Here is a 14,873-nt window from a genome sequence, read left to right on the forward strand (position 1 = left end):
CGAATGAGGAGGACGAACCCCACATGTTATTTTTTTGCCCCGCCTACACGAGACCGAGGAAATATTAGCTATTGCCATTGTGTAGGAATTTGGGCATTAGAACCCATTTGCACTCACTCAGAATTTTGAAGACAAGTACTCTGCATTATATAGTTTTTGCAGTTGCCAAGTACCTAATGGCCATTTGGCAGATAAGGGGGAAAATATTAAAAGGTTAACCTTACGCTATATATACAATGAACTGTAAGAAATTATAGTTAACCGTTGTGCCAGCTCCTCAGGGAAGTGAATTTGATGTATGTGGCACCTTGCCAATTTTTACTGTTGTTTTATGTCTTTTTAAATGTTATAATGAATCTTTTATGGTCTCAAATGGCCGAAATAAAGAATTTTTGGATTGGATTGGAGTTTAAGCACAGGTCGGAGTTAACCTACCCTTCTCTTAAGAGGCCATTCTTTTGTGAATACGTGTCCAATGAAGTTGGTGAAGTTTACAAGAATCATAGTTAAATTGTTTAAGACTGAATAATTTCCTAGTTGCAGCACTAAGTATATGCTAAAGTCTGGTGATATTATCTTTAAAAGCCTTAATAGGATGAATTGCCAAAGTCCAGCCAAGATTCGACAAAAGATTGATAAAAAAAATTATTTACCACAATAGTCTTTGTAAAAGATACAAAGTAGAATACATTTCGGACAACTCTTACATTTTATAAACAAGTATTGGCTGCTGCATGAAGTACAGATCAGAAAAGGCAAGAGTTTCAGGGTTTTTCAATACATGGGAAAGCTGTGAACAGTCACTTGCCATGAACTAACATTACTCAATGATTTTTATTATCAGTGTGATTTCTATTTTCAAAGGATTGATCTTAAGCTATAAAAATCAGCACAAGCGAATGGCAGCTGTATGAGATTGTCCAGGTACATCTGGATTCAAGTTGAAATAATTTAACAGAATATGGACATTAAAATTGGCAAGAATGATTAAAACACTAAAACGTGACTGGCAACTCAACAATAAATTCATCAAACCAAGTAAAATAAATGGCTCCAGGTGAGGAGTAAGAGTAAATGAACTGTATCTCTGTCATTTAAGCTGGTCAAAGCATACATATTTTGTACTTCATAAAGTTGCAAAAAATGTCTACTTAACTTAACAGCAAACCTTTCCAGCTAAAAGTGGTTTTCAGGAGAATTGTATCTGAAAACTTTGGAGCAACATTCTTCAGGTAAAAGCAGTTTTTGCATTACTTTCTAAATTGATTAAGTTAGAAAAGTTTTACAATACATCCCAAAGCTAGAGTAGACAAAATTATCCAACTTGTGTGGTTGATGTTGAATTTTTTCACATTGCCCCCCATTATGAAAAATTAGTACCAATCCTGGAGAAGGGTAATTGTATCCAACTAGCATTAAAAGTGAATAGAATTAGAACTATAGAAGGCCTTCCATCACCACCTTCCGAAGCAGAGAAATTGCTTTTCTAGCTCATTCTAAAGGACAAGTTATTGTTGCCAGGGTTCAAGCTGAGTGCTAGAGCATTGTGCTATGTGGTGCCCTTTCTCAGTGGGGATCCTATTTGTGGGCCCTCTCTTTGGGATGAGCAGGTTAAATGGAATAAGCAGGTTATATTGGCAGAATGTCACCTCCGAGTACATAAGAAAAAATAAAATGGTAAAATACCGGTCACCAAAATGAACCACAAAGCCAGTGAGGGAAGTAAACAGGCTCATTTACATTAAGCATTTTACCAGTCACATTAGCCCTGACCAGCACAATGGAATGCTGCCACTGGCAGGCTCTATGTTTAGCTAGTGTGGAGTTTCACCAACAGAACCTTTCGGGTTTGTCTTAAATATTGTTTACCTGTTTTTTCCTTGCTTATTTGAGTGAGCTAAAATAACCTCAAGGAAACATACTACACTGTACAAAATAAATAGACAAATAAATAAATACAATGGACATCATTACCTTTAGCTTCATTTCATCAATGGCATTAAGAACCCAGCCCACTGTGCCATCTCCACCACAAACAAGTACTCGAGCTGATCTTTCAGGCAACAAGGTGCAAAGCTCCAGAGCTTTATTAGGTGAAATTTTATTTAAGTCAAAAACCTAAACAAAAGGAGAGGAAAACATATGGTAAGATCAGCAAAGTATATCAAGATATGGTCATTAACCTTCAAGTATTCATCCGCTTAAATAAAAACACTATCCCTTCCTTAAGCCGGATATACCTTTTTCCAATAATTCACTGCCACAGCAATAGTTATTGGCCAGAGGGCTGACCCTGGTTACATCTCACACAAATGTTATTGATAGAAACTATGAACCAGTTTTAGAGACTGACTCAAATGTTACACATATTCATGCTGTAAGAAATTAATTAATTTAGAATTCATTCATTGGTCAGTTCCAATTCACCAGTCAGGTTTTTGAGAAGCATGCAGTTTGCAAAGTGAGAATCTTTCTGAACAGTCCAGACATTTTGAAAACATGCAACTCAGAATCACGTTCAATAATACAAAAGATCTTGTGCAATCACAGGTTCACTTTCCTTTATACATTTTAAGATATTCCATATCATAGTGCACTTCTGGATAAGGAGAGGGTACCACCATGGTAAAATTACCATGGCCTTTTAGTGGCTAGAAATTTCCAACAGAGGCATGCCACATCACATAGTGGCAAGAAACAGTTTGTAGGATTACTCATCATTTATTTTTCAATACCTCATTAGATCAATGTGTATGAAATACATTTTGTGTGCTTTTATTTAAGCAACATTTTGATACCTTCCAGTCTTATATGTAGTCCAGCCTGAAATGACAAAACTACCGGAATAGTAGGAAAAGATTTTTGGGTAGGTTTCAAAACATGTTTTGCTCATTGGCTAATAATGTTGTTAGCCACCATTATTTGTTAACTTGTCTTTTTAAAGCATTAGTATTTTTTCTTAAAAAGACTTAAAACTAGTAATTTAACATTTTATTATGTAATCTTGGTTAATATGGCTACCCTATAACTGTATATTAGAAGTATTTAATTGCTCTCATTTTGTGTTGTACAGTGACATTACAGAGATACTATTCTCTCATCTAAAATTAGTCGATTTACCTGGGGGTGAACATTCTTAATACTGATGGCAGAATACTGATGGTACCTTACACTGAAGCCACAATATAGTGGGTTTCATTATAATGAAGCTTTGAATATCAATGGTGTATTTTTTTCTTTTTTGTAATAATAATATTGAAGTTTCAAATATATATTAATTCATTTGAACTTTATTGCGACTAGTTATAGCCATAAAAGCACATTCACAACAATACAAATCATATTATCAGTCCAAGATCACAATACGCCATTCAGTTAACACATAGTATTATGGCAAGATGTATCAAATACAGTCTTGATAAAAAAACATAATTATAAAATATAATACAGTATAAAAATATAATTTACATCATACATTTAAAATATGAAAACTAGTAAAAACTTCTCAACTGGTCGTCCCTATCACTCAATTCCCTAGCTGTAGCCCACCAAATCTCCCTCTTCAGCTTATAGATAATAAATATATATAATGCAAATACGAGTCAAGGTGCTCTATATATCAATCCAAACACACTAGTCGTTAGCCTTAGATAGTTCAGATTTTAACAAATGTCTACGTGTCAGCCACATAGTGAACAAGAATTTTGATACTGCGACCACATAAAGTGGATCAGTATCAGTCCTTAAGATCCTGAAGAAATCAAGGTAGCTTCTAACCCCCAGATCCCTCAAATATATATTATAACAATATTGTGTTTTTATATTGATTTTACAAGCTTTTTAATGTCACTAAACATTTGATTATCATATTTCTTTTTTTTCTAAATGTTCTTTAATTTTCTTGACCTTCTTCATGTTACTGGTTGAGTTGTTAATGTTTTTTTATTTACATTTTTTATGTTTCTATTTATAATAAAACTTGCAATTGAAATGTATATTGGAATGTTGGGTTTTGTAAGGTTTTTAATTATAATGTTTTATTATTTTTCATATTTTAATAATATACTTTCTAAAACAACGTTATTTATTTTTCAGGATGATGGGTTTTATAGGGGCTTATTTTTCATAAATTTTTTTTAATGAAAGGTTGATGTTTTTGATGTAACTATTCAGGACTGTAATCTAGTCCTGCACATAGGCATGACTATTTGGTGTGGCAGAATAGCAGGACCCCTTCAAAGCGAGGTCAATTGTTTTGCTTTGTGTAACGTAATGTACTGATTCCATATCTCTAATAGCATGCATGAAAATGGCAGGGAACATCTGTTGGTACACTTAAAGTGGGATTGCGACCACTTGGAAAATACACAACAACACAAACTGTGGTGGGTCCATTTAGGTCCATTTTATTCCATCGGGTGCTTAATAATAGCATTTAGTCAAATTATAGGTGCTCCTAAATTTGGCACATGAGGAAACTGGGGCACAGGGCAATTATAACAAGTTACATGCTCTGCAAGACCCCTCTCCATATGCATTAGGGAGACATCACATTATTACAAGGGCTATAGCACTTTGAGGAATAGAGAAGGACAGTTATTAGTGGATGTGCACTGCTGCAGAGAGTACGGTATTGGTGTGTTGGTCGATCTCTGCAGATACCCTGTAAGCAGGGCTGGCTTTCGAGTGTGAGCTGGTTCTGCAAACAGGCAGGGAAAGAGACAGCCTCCTTCATTCTGCTTTCTTTATTATCCAACATGAATTCTGTGCCGCTAGAAAAAGTGCCTGTTCTCAAGTGTTTCCCAACCTCAGTTCCAGGCTATGCCGTTATGTCATGAAACCCACAGTAACTATGGCCTGGACTTCTTTTTGAAAGGAATAGCCTGGTGAAAGACAGTAGGACATATTCACCAATAGGAACTCTCCACACAAGGAGGTACACTATCAAGAAAAATGTAAAGAGGCCCGGAGTAGCCCCTCTCCCTCCCCCCCACTCCATTCAGCCCCACATGGGCTGACCAGAACTAAGTGAGAGGCAGGAGAATCCGTTTGGGTCCAGGGTGGCGTGATCATGAGATCATTCACTGTACCTCAGGTAAACCCATAAAGAGAAACTTGCAGGGATTATGAGGGCATACCTCAGCTTTGTGCAATTGGTGGAGGAGGAAGAGTATAGTCAGGAACGCACTTGGGTCCAGGATTGTGTGTTGACCAGTTCCTTATGTCTTGCTCAAGCTACTGATTGAAATGCTTGGGCGAACAGGAATAAAACCATGAACAAGCATTAAGTCACAGTTAAAGAAGACTGGAAACCCCAGAACCTATTGGCAAAGGACATGTATAGACTACAGATGTATATAGGTTTGTAATAATACTATTCCAAAACTGCACAGTCCTGGAATATTTCTATAAAGTTCCTTCAATCGTGTACTCCTTGAATTTCTTACAGAGATCAAGTGATATGTTTACGTTCATTCTAAGTGAGAGGATGAGAAACCCAGCCTGAGCCACTACTTAAAATACTATCCTTATAAATCTGCAAAATAATTCAGGTTTACACAAAAAAACAACAGATATGTAGTGTAGTAATAAATCTCACACCTCTGACTTTGTTTCTACAATAATATTAAATAGTGGCTTTTTTAAAGCACAGAAGCATTATGAAAATGAAAGCTGGGCGGGTGGTGATGCACTCACTAATGCAAGTATAACTATACTGAGCAGATATTCAATTATGACTGCAGGTACAGCTGAATTAATAACACACTTTTGGAAAATAACATGTTCTGTTTGATTTGATGACAAGATTGCTTTTTTGCTCTGACTTGTTTTTCAATCATTTTAATATAGCTAAATAATTTGTTATTGCTGCCCAGCGATTGGACAATGAACTGATCCTCTGTAGACACCTTGGAGATTTTGACGGCACCAGACAGAGTTAGCCTTTATCCACGCTACACTCAAAATTAAACGAAGTACCTGGACAATAGATCTGTATATGATAACTGATGTCAGATTTGGGTGCTAGTAAAACAAATCCTGCTCTATGCATAAATTTGTCTTGTTTCCTCAAGATACTGTGCACGATACAATGCCTACTGAAAAAAGTGACAAGTTTATAAAGTTTTGCAGTTCAAGATCAACTCTTATATAAATGTACAATACTTAGGTGGGTTAATATCACAGTAAAATTGAACCTACAGTTTGACCACGGCGAAGACTACTGTGTCTCCACCGTGTCCAATCTTCTCTGAAAGCCCTAGGGAGTAAGGGCTGTTGGAGAAATAACCACACGTCCCGATAGGAACTGCTGTGATGGCGGTTCCTGACAATGCCTTTATAAATTATTCCCTGCTTGGCGGTCATTTGTAAATTAGATAGGAGGCCTCTCCACCATGGAAACGTAGTACTTTAATTAGTCCCCATGGCGGACAAAGGGGGCGTCCACCAGGGACTAAATCAGGCCATTAGTCAGTTACTGCATTACTCAGCACAATAGAAATAAAGTTCCAGTTACAAATCCTGAGGAGACCCTCCACACAAACAGGGTCGAAATGGGTAAACATGACCCCCAAGGGCAAACAGTCTGCCTTCTCAGTTACAGGTACAACAGCCTGTCTTTCTCTGAAGGAGAACAACCCTTAAATACGTCAAGGCTTTCCCCGAATCATGATCTTATCTTAATGGCACCCCTTAGTTATCCTTGCAGACTGGGAAGGTTTCATTTAGTCCAAGTTCTAGATATCTTTATTCGATCTTTGGGTAAAAATCATAAAAGAAGAGTACAACTCCTCACAGATAAAAAAATACACATCATAAAATTTTAAAAACATTGATACAAAAACAATTAAATATGAAACTTCGTTGCAAAGAAAAAGCGCATTAACCTAACAATAAACTACTTCCGCTGCCATTACCACTCCATCGATTTCCTGCTATGTATTGGCATATTAAGAAAGTGGCAAACACTGAAACAGATATCATGGCTACCTGTCATCAGAAGATACATCCGGGCATCCCTACATTTCTTATAAACAAGTGGTTTCAGAATATGCTTAAGACAGTGTTGAAAAAACACATCAACATTTACAAAAAAACATAAAATGCAACAAGGAGTGTTAGACCATAAGCTCTTCCAAAGTAGAAGCAGGGCCACTTTAAATATATCCTGTCCACCAAAATATAAATCCCATAGGAAATAAAGGTTAGGTTAGGCTGATTTGTAGGACGTGCAGCTGCCCCAGCAAAGGGGCGACCCGGCTCTAAAACACAAAAAGGCCGCTGACAGCAAGGTGCCCATCAGGACGAGTGAAAGAAAACCAGAGGGCCAGAAAGAGCCACAAAAATAGGGAGATGAGCGTGGACTACAACACCTATAAACAAGGGAAAAGGTGGGTCTTCAATGCTCCAAAATGACAGATAATTATCCATACTCCGGATAAATACAGGAAGGGCGTTCCATAGTTTAGCTGGCAGAGTGCGAAAGGAGCGCCAACCGGCGCGAGCCCTCCTGACCCGGGGGACAACTGACAATCGTTGAACTACTGAACGAAGGTGACGAGTAGGAACGTAGGCAGAGAGCAGGCCCACTAGAATGCCAGGTGCAGGGGAGTTTAAGATCCTAAACGCAAAGCAGAGGGACTTGAACTCCACCCGTTTTGCCACCGGCAGCCAATGAGGCTGATGAATGACAATGGATGTAGGGCCCCATCTAGGCATGCCAAGAAGAGTTCTGACGGCCACATTTTGGACTCTTTGCAGGCTCAGAACCTCCGTTGTGTTAGCTCCCAAGTAGAGCGGGCTGGCAAAGTCCAGTCTCAACAACACGGATGCCTGGACAATCATCTGCCAGATGGAAGAGTAATAAAAAACAGCAGAGGTTTGAGCCCATGCAAAATGGCAAAGCATGTTGCTGCCACCTTCTTAGTCTGAGTTTGAAAACTAAGGGCTGAATCAACCCAGACCCCAAGGTTCTTCACCACCTGTTTGGGGGTGGGTGCAGGGCCCAATGTGGTGGGCCACGAATGATCACTCCAAAGGTCAGGATCTTTCCCAATCAGCAAGACCTCAGACTTACTGGCATGGAGCTAAGTTCGGAGTGTAAGATAAAATGGGGGCTGGCTGGTGAAAAAATTCTGAAGCCACATACAAATCCTGTTTTCTTCCACCTGTGTGGGGTAAATATTATGGTACCCTAAAACCCCCGCTCCATATGTAGCTGTGGGAATGCACTGCATATTATAAATCTTACACAAGGGGAGATAAAGCCCCTACCTTCCCTCCAAACAAGATTGAATAGGGACCCAGCCTCCCTACCTAATTTCATACATTCTTCATTAACTTGGAGTTGCCAAAAATTGGAGGAATCACAGATAGAATCCTGGTAACAAAAATTCTGCCTAGAGCTCAGGGAGTGATCTTGCAGCTTTAGAGACAAGGGAATTAGCCTGCCTGGTCCGTTATTTGAGATTTCCCATAGTTAGTTAATATATCTAAGTGGGTACTTAGTTTAGTGACATAAATATAGAAAAGCATGGGTGCCAGTGCACACCCCTGATGCACCCCACTAGCTAGAGGGAAAACATTGTAGATTCCTCCAGCTCAGCCATATTGCACCCTTGCCCCTACATTTTCATGTAAGGAATGCAAAAAGTTTACCAAGGGGACTTCCAGCCCCAGATCTATCAAGATCATCCATAGCCTGGCCCTATTCACGCAATCAAATGCAGAATATAAATCTGTAGTGTAGTTCCTATTATCCCAATAGGCTCTGCGCATTGGAATAATACCTCCAATAGTATAGACCTAGACCAGACGTTAACTAGGTCTTCTACTGTCGATATTAGACTTAAAGTTTTGGGTTTGCCAGCTAGCTCAGAGTTCACTAGAAACTTTCTCGAATAGGCAAGGAGGAGTTGAACCTCCCTGGATAGACAAGAAGGGATTTAGTTTCTGACAACCATAGAACATGACAACTTTGCTCTCCCCTAATCAAGAGTATATCTCTAGAGTCGTGTGAAAACAAAAGACAACTTATTTTACTCAGTCAGTACGTGCATTCTTAGTTTCACCAGATTGTAGAGAAAAGGAAGAGACGGGCGTGTTCAATAAAAGATGTTATTTATTGATCAGTCTCTTTTCTCGTACAAGAGAAATGGATCGATATTATCGCAATACTTATGGTTAAGTAAAGTGCATACAATAAAAGCAGAATTATAAAATAATACTGTAAAAACATTGATATGGTTTCTAAGCCATACGTTATTTAAAATGGACAGAATAGATATATACATATAAACATTTGACTAATCGTACTCAACTGGTGCTTCTAACTACGCCTACCCCAGTGTACCTGACCTAAGCCTAATACGTGGGCGGGGATAGAAAGTAACAGTTTAAGTTAAGTTTGTTTTGCCAAGTGACTGACTCAAGAATTCTCTGCAAGGGGTTATTCAGCTCTGTACCTTGAATCTAGGATGGTTGAGGGATGGTATCTCTCGTCTGAGGTCTCGATATTCCAAGCTGCCTGCAAGGGCTGCTCGGAAGCGCCGGAGCTGGATTTCTCGGCAGGAGAAAGCAGCGTCTCGTTCTCAGCGCGTCAGGAAGAAGGGGCAGCTAGTGGGCTTCGCTCTCTGCTGGGCTTCGGCAAGTCTCGCTGCTCCGATCTCGTCACCACCGCGTGTGTTTGCTTAAGGCAATGTCGGTAATATTTATACCTGTAAGGTGCCGAGATTGACGTAAGGATGGACATAGATACGTCAATAAGGATGTCATACGAGCTGGTCGTTAGCACATTCTTTTACTGAAGTTCTCGGTGAAATCAAAACAATGGCCGCAGGGTTTTTCCCAGGTTGTCATAGGTTTGATTTGTTTTGAGAACTCCGTATGCCTTATCAGGGGCTGGAGGAATATTGCTTGCCTAATTAGATGGCAAGCGTTATGACCTAATCAGATAACGCGCTCCTGTGCCGTGGTCTGGCGTAATCAGATAACGGTTTCTGCATCATGGGATGGCTGCTAGTTAACGTGTTAACCAGAATAGGGTCAGGAATAGGGGGATCGATACAGAACCTATAGGAATACATCACACCCACTCCACAATAACTATGGCCATATTTTCGAATCTAGGCATAGTAAAACATACTGTAGAGTATCGTGTATACCTTACCACCCCAAAATACATATAATGCATTTCGAAATTATGTAATGTACGGGAAAAATAAAATAGCCATATGTACTATATGCACTTAAGCAGTAGACTAATGCTAAATTAATCACGCATGTATACATTATTAGTAATCGAATATGAGAATTACACATGAAATGGCTCTTAATACAGAAGAAAAGTTCGAGACCACTTCATCACAGTTCAAGAGAAAAAAATATTTATGAACATACCAGCGGGCAGCTAATGTCTATGAAGTTTCTAAAAACAGAAATTAGTTCTCTAAGAATAGTTCTTACTTTAAGCAGAAGAAAAGTGTCCCGTAGAATTTAAAAAATTTGGGGCTGCTAAAAAAATTGCTGTCCGTGGACTGGAGGAGAAGTTGATCTTGCTACTTTATTATTAAAGTTGAAGGCCAAATTCAAGGTGTCTGGAACGCCGCGTGCTAGCTTGTTCAAGAGTCATTATTTCTGCTCTGGTGAGAACATCATATCATTGAGACTGCTGAAAAAAGCTGTCAACAGCTTCCTGTGAGAGTTCCACTAACTCGGAAAAGGATGTAACCATGCATTCATGTGCATGATCGTCTCTATTGACGTTTTGAGTAGTATTGCTGACAGAAGGTTGTACCTGATCGATGCTGCTTTCATCTTGATCTTCACTACCCCTTAATCGTAGTGGTGAAGTTTCCACGAATGCCGTCATCAGGATTGGCAGCCGTTGAGGGCAGCACAATGCATGAGCCTTTACCGGACCCAACAGTGTTTCTGCATCCATTGGCGCATCCGATTGTAGCGTCAGACAGGTGTCCAACTCGCATTCTTCTCCGCATAGCATGCACCTTAATACAGGTAAAACACATCTTTGCCATATCGGCCGAAATGAAAGAAACCAAGTCATGTTCAGGTCTCTAAGCCGGGTTAGTCCCAGGATTTTTGATATCCGGTCCCGGTATCCAATGGCTCGGTTTGTTTCTTCCCTTGTCGCTGGTGTTTTGTCTGTGACATGGTTTGCCATAACGAAATATAAGGACTAAGAATAGGATTCCTGCAATTAGTCCCAAAATGAGGGGAACTCCTCCAAAAATCGAATGGACGAAGTCTGGAAAAATACCCAGTATGGCTTTGAATGGTGTTAATGCCATCGAAAATACTCTCTTAAATATATTTGAGACTCCACTGGTATCAGAAATATTTAAGATTTCATTCAGGATTTCTGCGAAATGTATGGGGGAATTAGTTGATAACAATGAGTGAATCTCTGCAGTCGTCCTTGCGACTAGGAGATCATACGTTTCTTTTGATGACGTGAGCCTGGTCGGCGTCTGAAGAAGCACTGTTTTCATTCTGCTTAAAGTATCAACTCGAATAGAAGTAATTTTCAAGTTAGGCCATGCCCTTGCCTCCCTGTCTGGAAAGGAGCTGGGGAACAATAAGCGTCCACAGCACATGACCTTCGCAGTCGTACTAACGAGATAAGGAACCCCGGGCAGTAGACTACAACATCTGCGATCCACAATTAGAATGTAACTCCCGTTATAGAGTCTTTTAAAGAATGGTTCTATCTCTGTTGCAGGTGTGCCTTGCTGGTGACATGAAAGGTTATTTGAGTTCCCTTCACAGGCTCCATGCAAACTAATTCCATTACACAGAAGTGTACCGCTTAGTGACATTGCACAATTATTGCCACTAAGAAACACTTTCTGTCCTTTATTACTGACACATGCATGTGAATAGCGCAAGTTCCATGTTGTCTTAATGTACCCTTTTCCCAATTTTTCGTACATGCCAGCCTGTATATATTTTTGGCAGTATTGAAACCTGAAAGTAGATATCGGAATATTAATTATCCCATGTATTATCCATTCAATGACAGGTCGTTCTGACATTGTCAATGGTAATCTCTCGAGTTTCTCAATGCTCAGGATTGTATAATCAGCACCCTTCTGTGCCATACTGATCTGTTTATCAGTAAGGTTAAAGATATTGAATAGTGACGTTGTGTTGATTAGACGCCAAGGCACATAGCCTGAACGCAGATTTTGTAACGTCCAGCCAAGCTGTACAATAGAACGCAATTGCGACTGACCGTGTTGTAACAACAGTAAGTCTTGCGATATTATGTCGATTGCTGAAGACACAATACTGTCCAATGAAAAAATTCCGGAGGACAGAGTCATTAACCCTTGTCCACTACAGAAAGCGATTTTTCCAAATGAATACGGTCAATTTCCCGTATACTTTCTGCTGTCTCAATTTGAGTTATCTTCCAGGCCTCGTTGTAAGCTGCATATATAGAGGCTGCTATGAAGCGTTTTTGACGCTGTTTGCGCGGTCCCATAATGAAATCACGCAAGTCAGCACCATCAGTAAGTAAAGTTAGGTGTTGCTTAATTTCTGTCAGTGTGGAAGTTTTTAGCCATTGAAGGCAGAGTTTGCCCACACTGTAGGTGGTGATTATCCCTGGGTGTTGTCTTTGGGAATATCTAGGGTCTGGCCTGGTCAATGTGAACCCCTGTGTTTTGTTCAGGAATCTGTCTTGACAGTTATTAGTATCTGTGGGCCAGATTAACCATTGTTTCCAATCAGGATTTGTTCTGTTTTGGTTTAATACATAGTTTACGTCTATCTCTTCATCTGCAGAGTTATTGCTGTTCATTGTTGGTTTTGGAATAGACGGTTTATTTAAGTCTTTGATTTTGGCTAATCCAAGACAGGTAGTTTGTTGAATAGTGTCATTCAAGAATATAATTTGTTCTGGGATCATGCAGGCTCTAAACAATGATTCTATACCCTGAACTTGCCATTCTCTTGTACCCCAAACACTTTTTACTTCAACATTTTTGTCCCAATAATCAAAACCAAATGTATTCATTTGTTCAAAAAATGAGTCCGAATATATCAATTTCGTGTTTGTAAGCATGGTTTTTGTTCCTGTCTTATTTGACAATTTGAAATAAAATGTTTCAGCATTACTTGTGTTGAACCCTGAAAAGTATGAAAATTTGTCATAAAAGGTTCTTGAGCTTCCTTTTGGAGGGGTTGCACAATGTTCCCATTGATTATAATTTAAAACATTTCTAGGTTGTGCAGATTTATGTAGAAAATGGTTACCATAGTGGTTGTAGCAGTACATACTATCATAATTAGATGAACCCTGCAAATAATCATGTTTGGTAAATTTAGCAGACATCACTAGATCAGACATCATGTTATTAATACTTTCAAAGTCCCAATCATCAGCAAATGAGTTTGGTTTTACAAAGTCACTCAATGAGATCTTGATTTGGTGTGGATATTTGAGGATCTCAACCGGACCATAAATTTCATAGTCAGTATTGTCCCATGCTACCCCACCCGGTATTGGATTGGCTGTGAAATTGACTGAAGAAAGTTCTCTTTTCTTGACGTGTGAAGACGTGTGTGGCTTGAGGATCAAGTTGATTTTCTGGCTTGCTGTGTCCATTTTTGCATATTTTCCCTCAATGAAGCGTCCCAAGCATAGTACCATGATGAGCCAAAGTATGAGGATAAATACACCAAAGGACACCCAAAATTCAATCCATGGAGAAACCAGATAGGTTTCTTTCAGTTGTTTCAAAAGTTCCTTAGTTTTGTCTTTAAGGGTTTTTGTTGATGGCTGTGTCTTTGATTCACTGAGGTCTTCAGAGGAATCATTGAAGTTTATGAAGTAGCCGGATGCTGTTCTATCAATTGTTCCAATTGCTTCAGGATTACTGTTTCTTGCATATTCATTTGTTACTTCATTGTAGGTTGGTGTGTCTCTACTAAACGTTTTTATTTGAGTTTTCAGAGGTGTGAGTTCTATTGCATTGTTGCATAGTCCTTGTTGTTGTTCTGTAGGCGTTTCAAATGTGATTAGCCTTTTAGTTAGCACCTCTGTACTTGTAGCAAACCTCGGTGTTCTACTACTTATCGGGAGTCCACTTGGCCTACTGTTTGTTATCGGCCACATGATTGGATACAACTCGGTTCTCCTTTTTACCAGCAAGCGGCGGTAGTACAACTGATCTTGTCCCGTTGATAGACAAGACAGGAACTGCTTTTCTGTAAGAAGGCCCAAATTTCTTCTTTACCGCGATCTTTTCTCTGACTAGATCCCCGATTTTTGGAATCCAGACAGGTCTTGCTGGGACAGGTGGTGGTTCTTCAGTGGTTGTTGGCTGCTGTTTCAACTTTATGTTGCTCAGGTCTTTTCTTGTTTCGTTTAAGTCCTGTAAAATAGCCAAACGATCTTTGATATCAAAGTTTTTTTCTTTCACCACTGAAGTCTGACTGTCAAGATCTAAGACTAGCATCCTAGTCCCAAACAGTAATTCGTACGGACTGAATCCCCTCAGAGAATTTCTTGGCAAGTTGTTTAGACTACGTTGGACACTTATTAGATGTTTGACCCACCCAGCTCCCGAACCTATTACCTTTGCTGTTATAGATTGCTTTATGCCTTGGTTTTTTCTTTACACCATCCCGTATCCCTCAGGAAGGAAGTGAGAAGAATCCCGCTTCGCTATGCTCATTTGGCCGTGCTTTCCCACAAGCTTGAGGGCTAAAGTCAAACATTGGTCAAACGTAGCATGCTCCTAGCGTATATGCCATTTAGACTCGCAAATCTTTGTATAACAGTCCCGACGTCAGCCGAGTGCTGGGGTCTACATTTATAAGTGGAAACTAGTCTTTATTTGTTAATG

General features: G+C 39.4%; 1 protein-coding gene across 1 annotated transcript in view; it reads right to left on the reverse strand.

Annotated features, from left to right (window-relative positions):
• Positions 1 to 14,873, reverse strand: part of DGKE (diacylglycerol kinase epsilon) — a 216,656-nt gene that overhangs the window by 131,534 nt on the left and 70,249 nt on the right. Inside the window, exon 4 of the mRNA XM_078654405.1 lies at positions 1,975 to 2,118. Coding sequence (XP_078510531.1) covers positions 1,975 to 2,118 — 144 coding nt within the window. The remainder of the gene's footprint in view (positions 1 to 1,974; positions 2,119 to 14,873) is intronic.

This window comes from Lissotriton helveticus, chromosome 7, assembly GCF_964261635.1.
Source record: "Lissotriton helveticus chromosome 7, aLisHel1.1, whole genome shotgun sequence".
Lineage (NCBI taxonomy): Eukaryota > Metazoa > Chordata > Amphibia > Caudata > Salamandridae > Lissotriton > Lissotriton helveticus.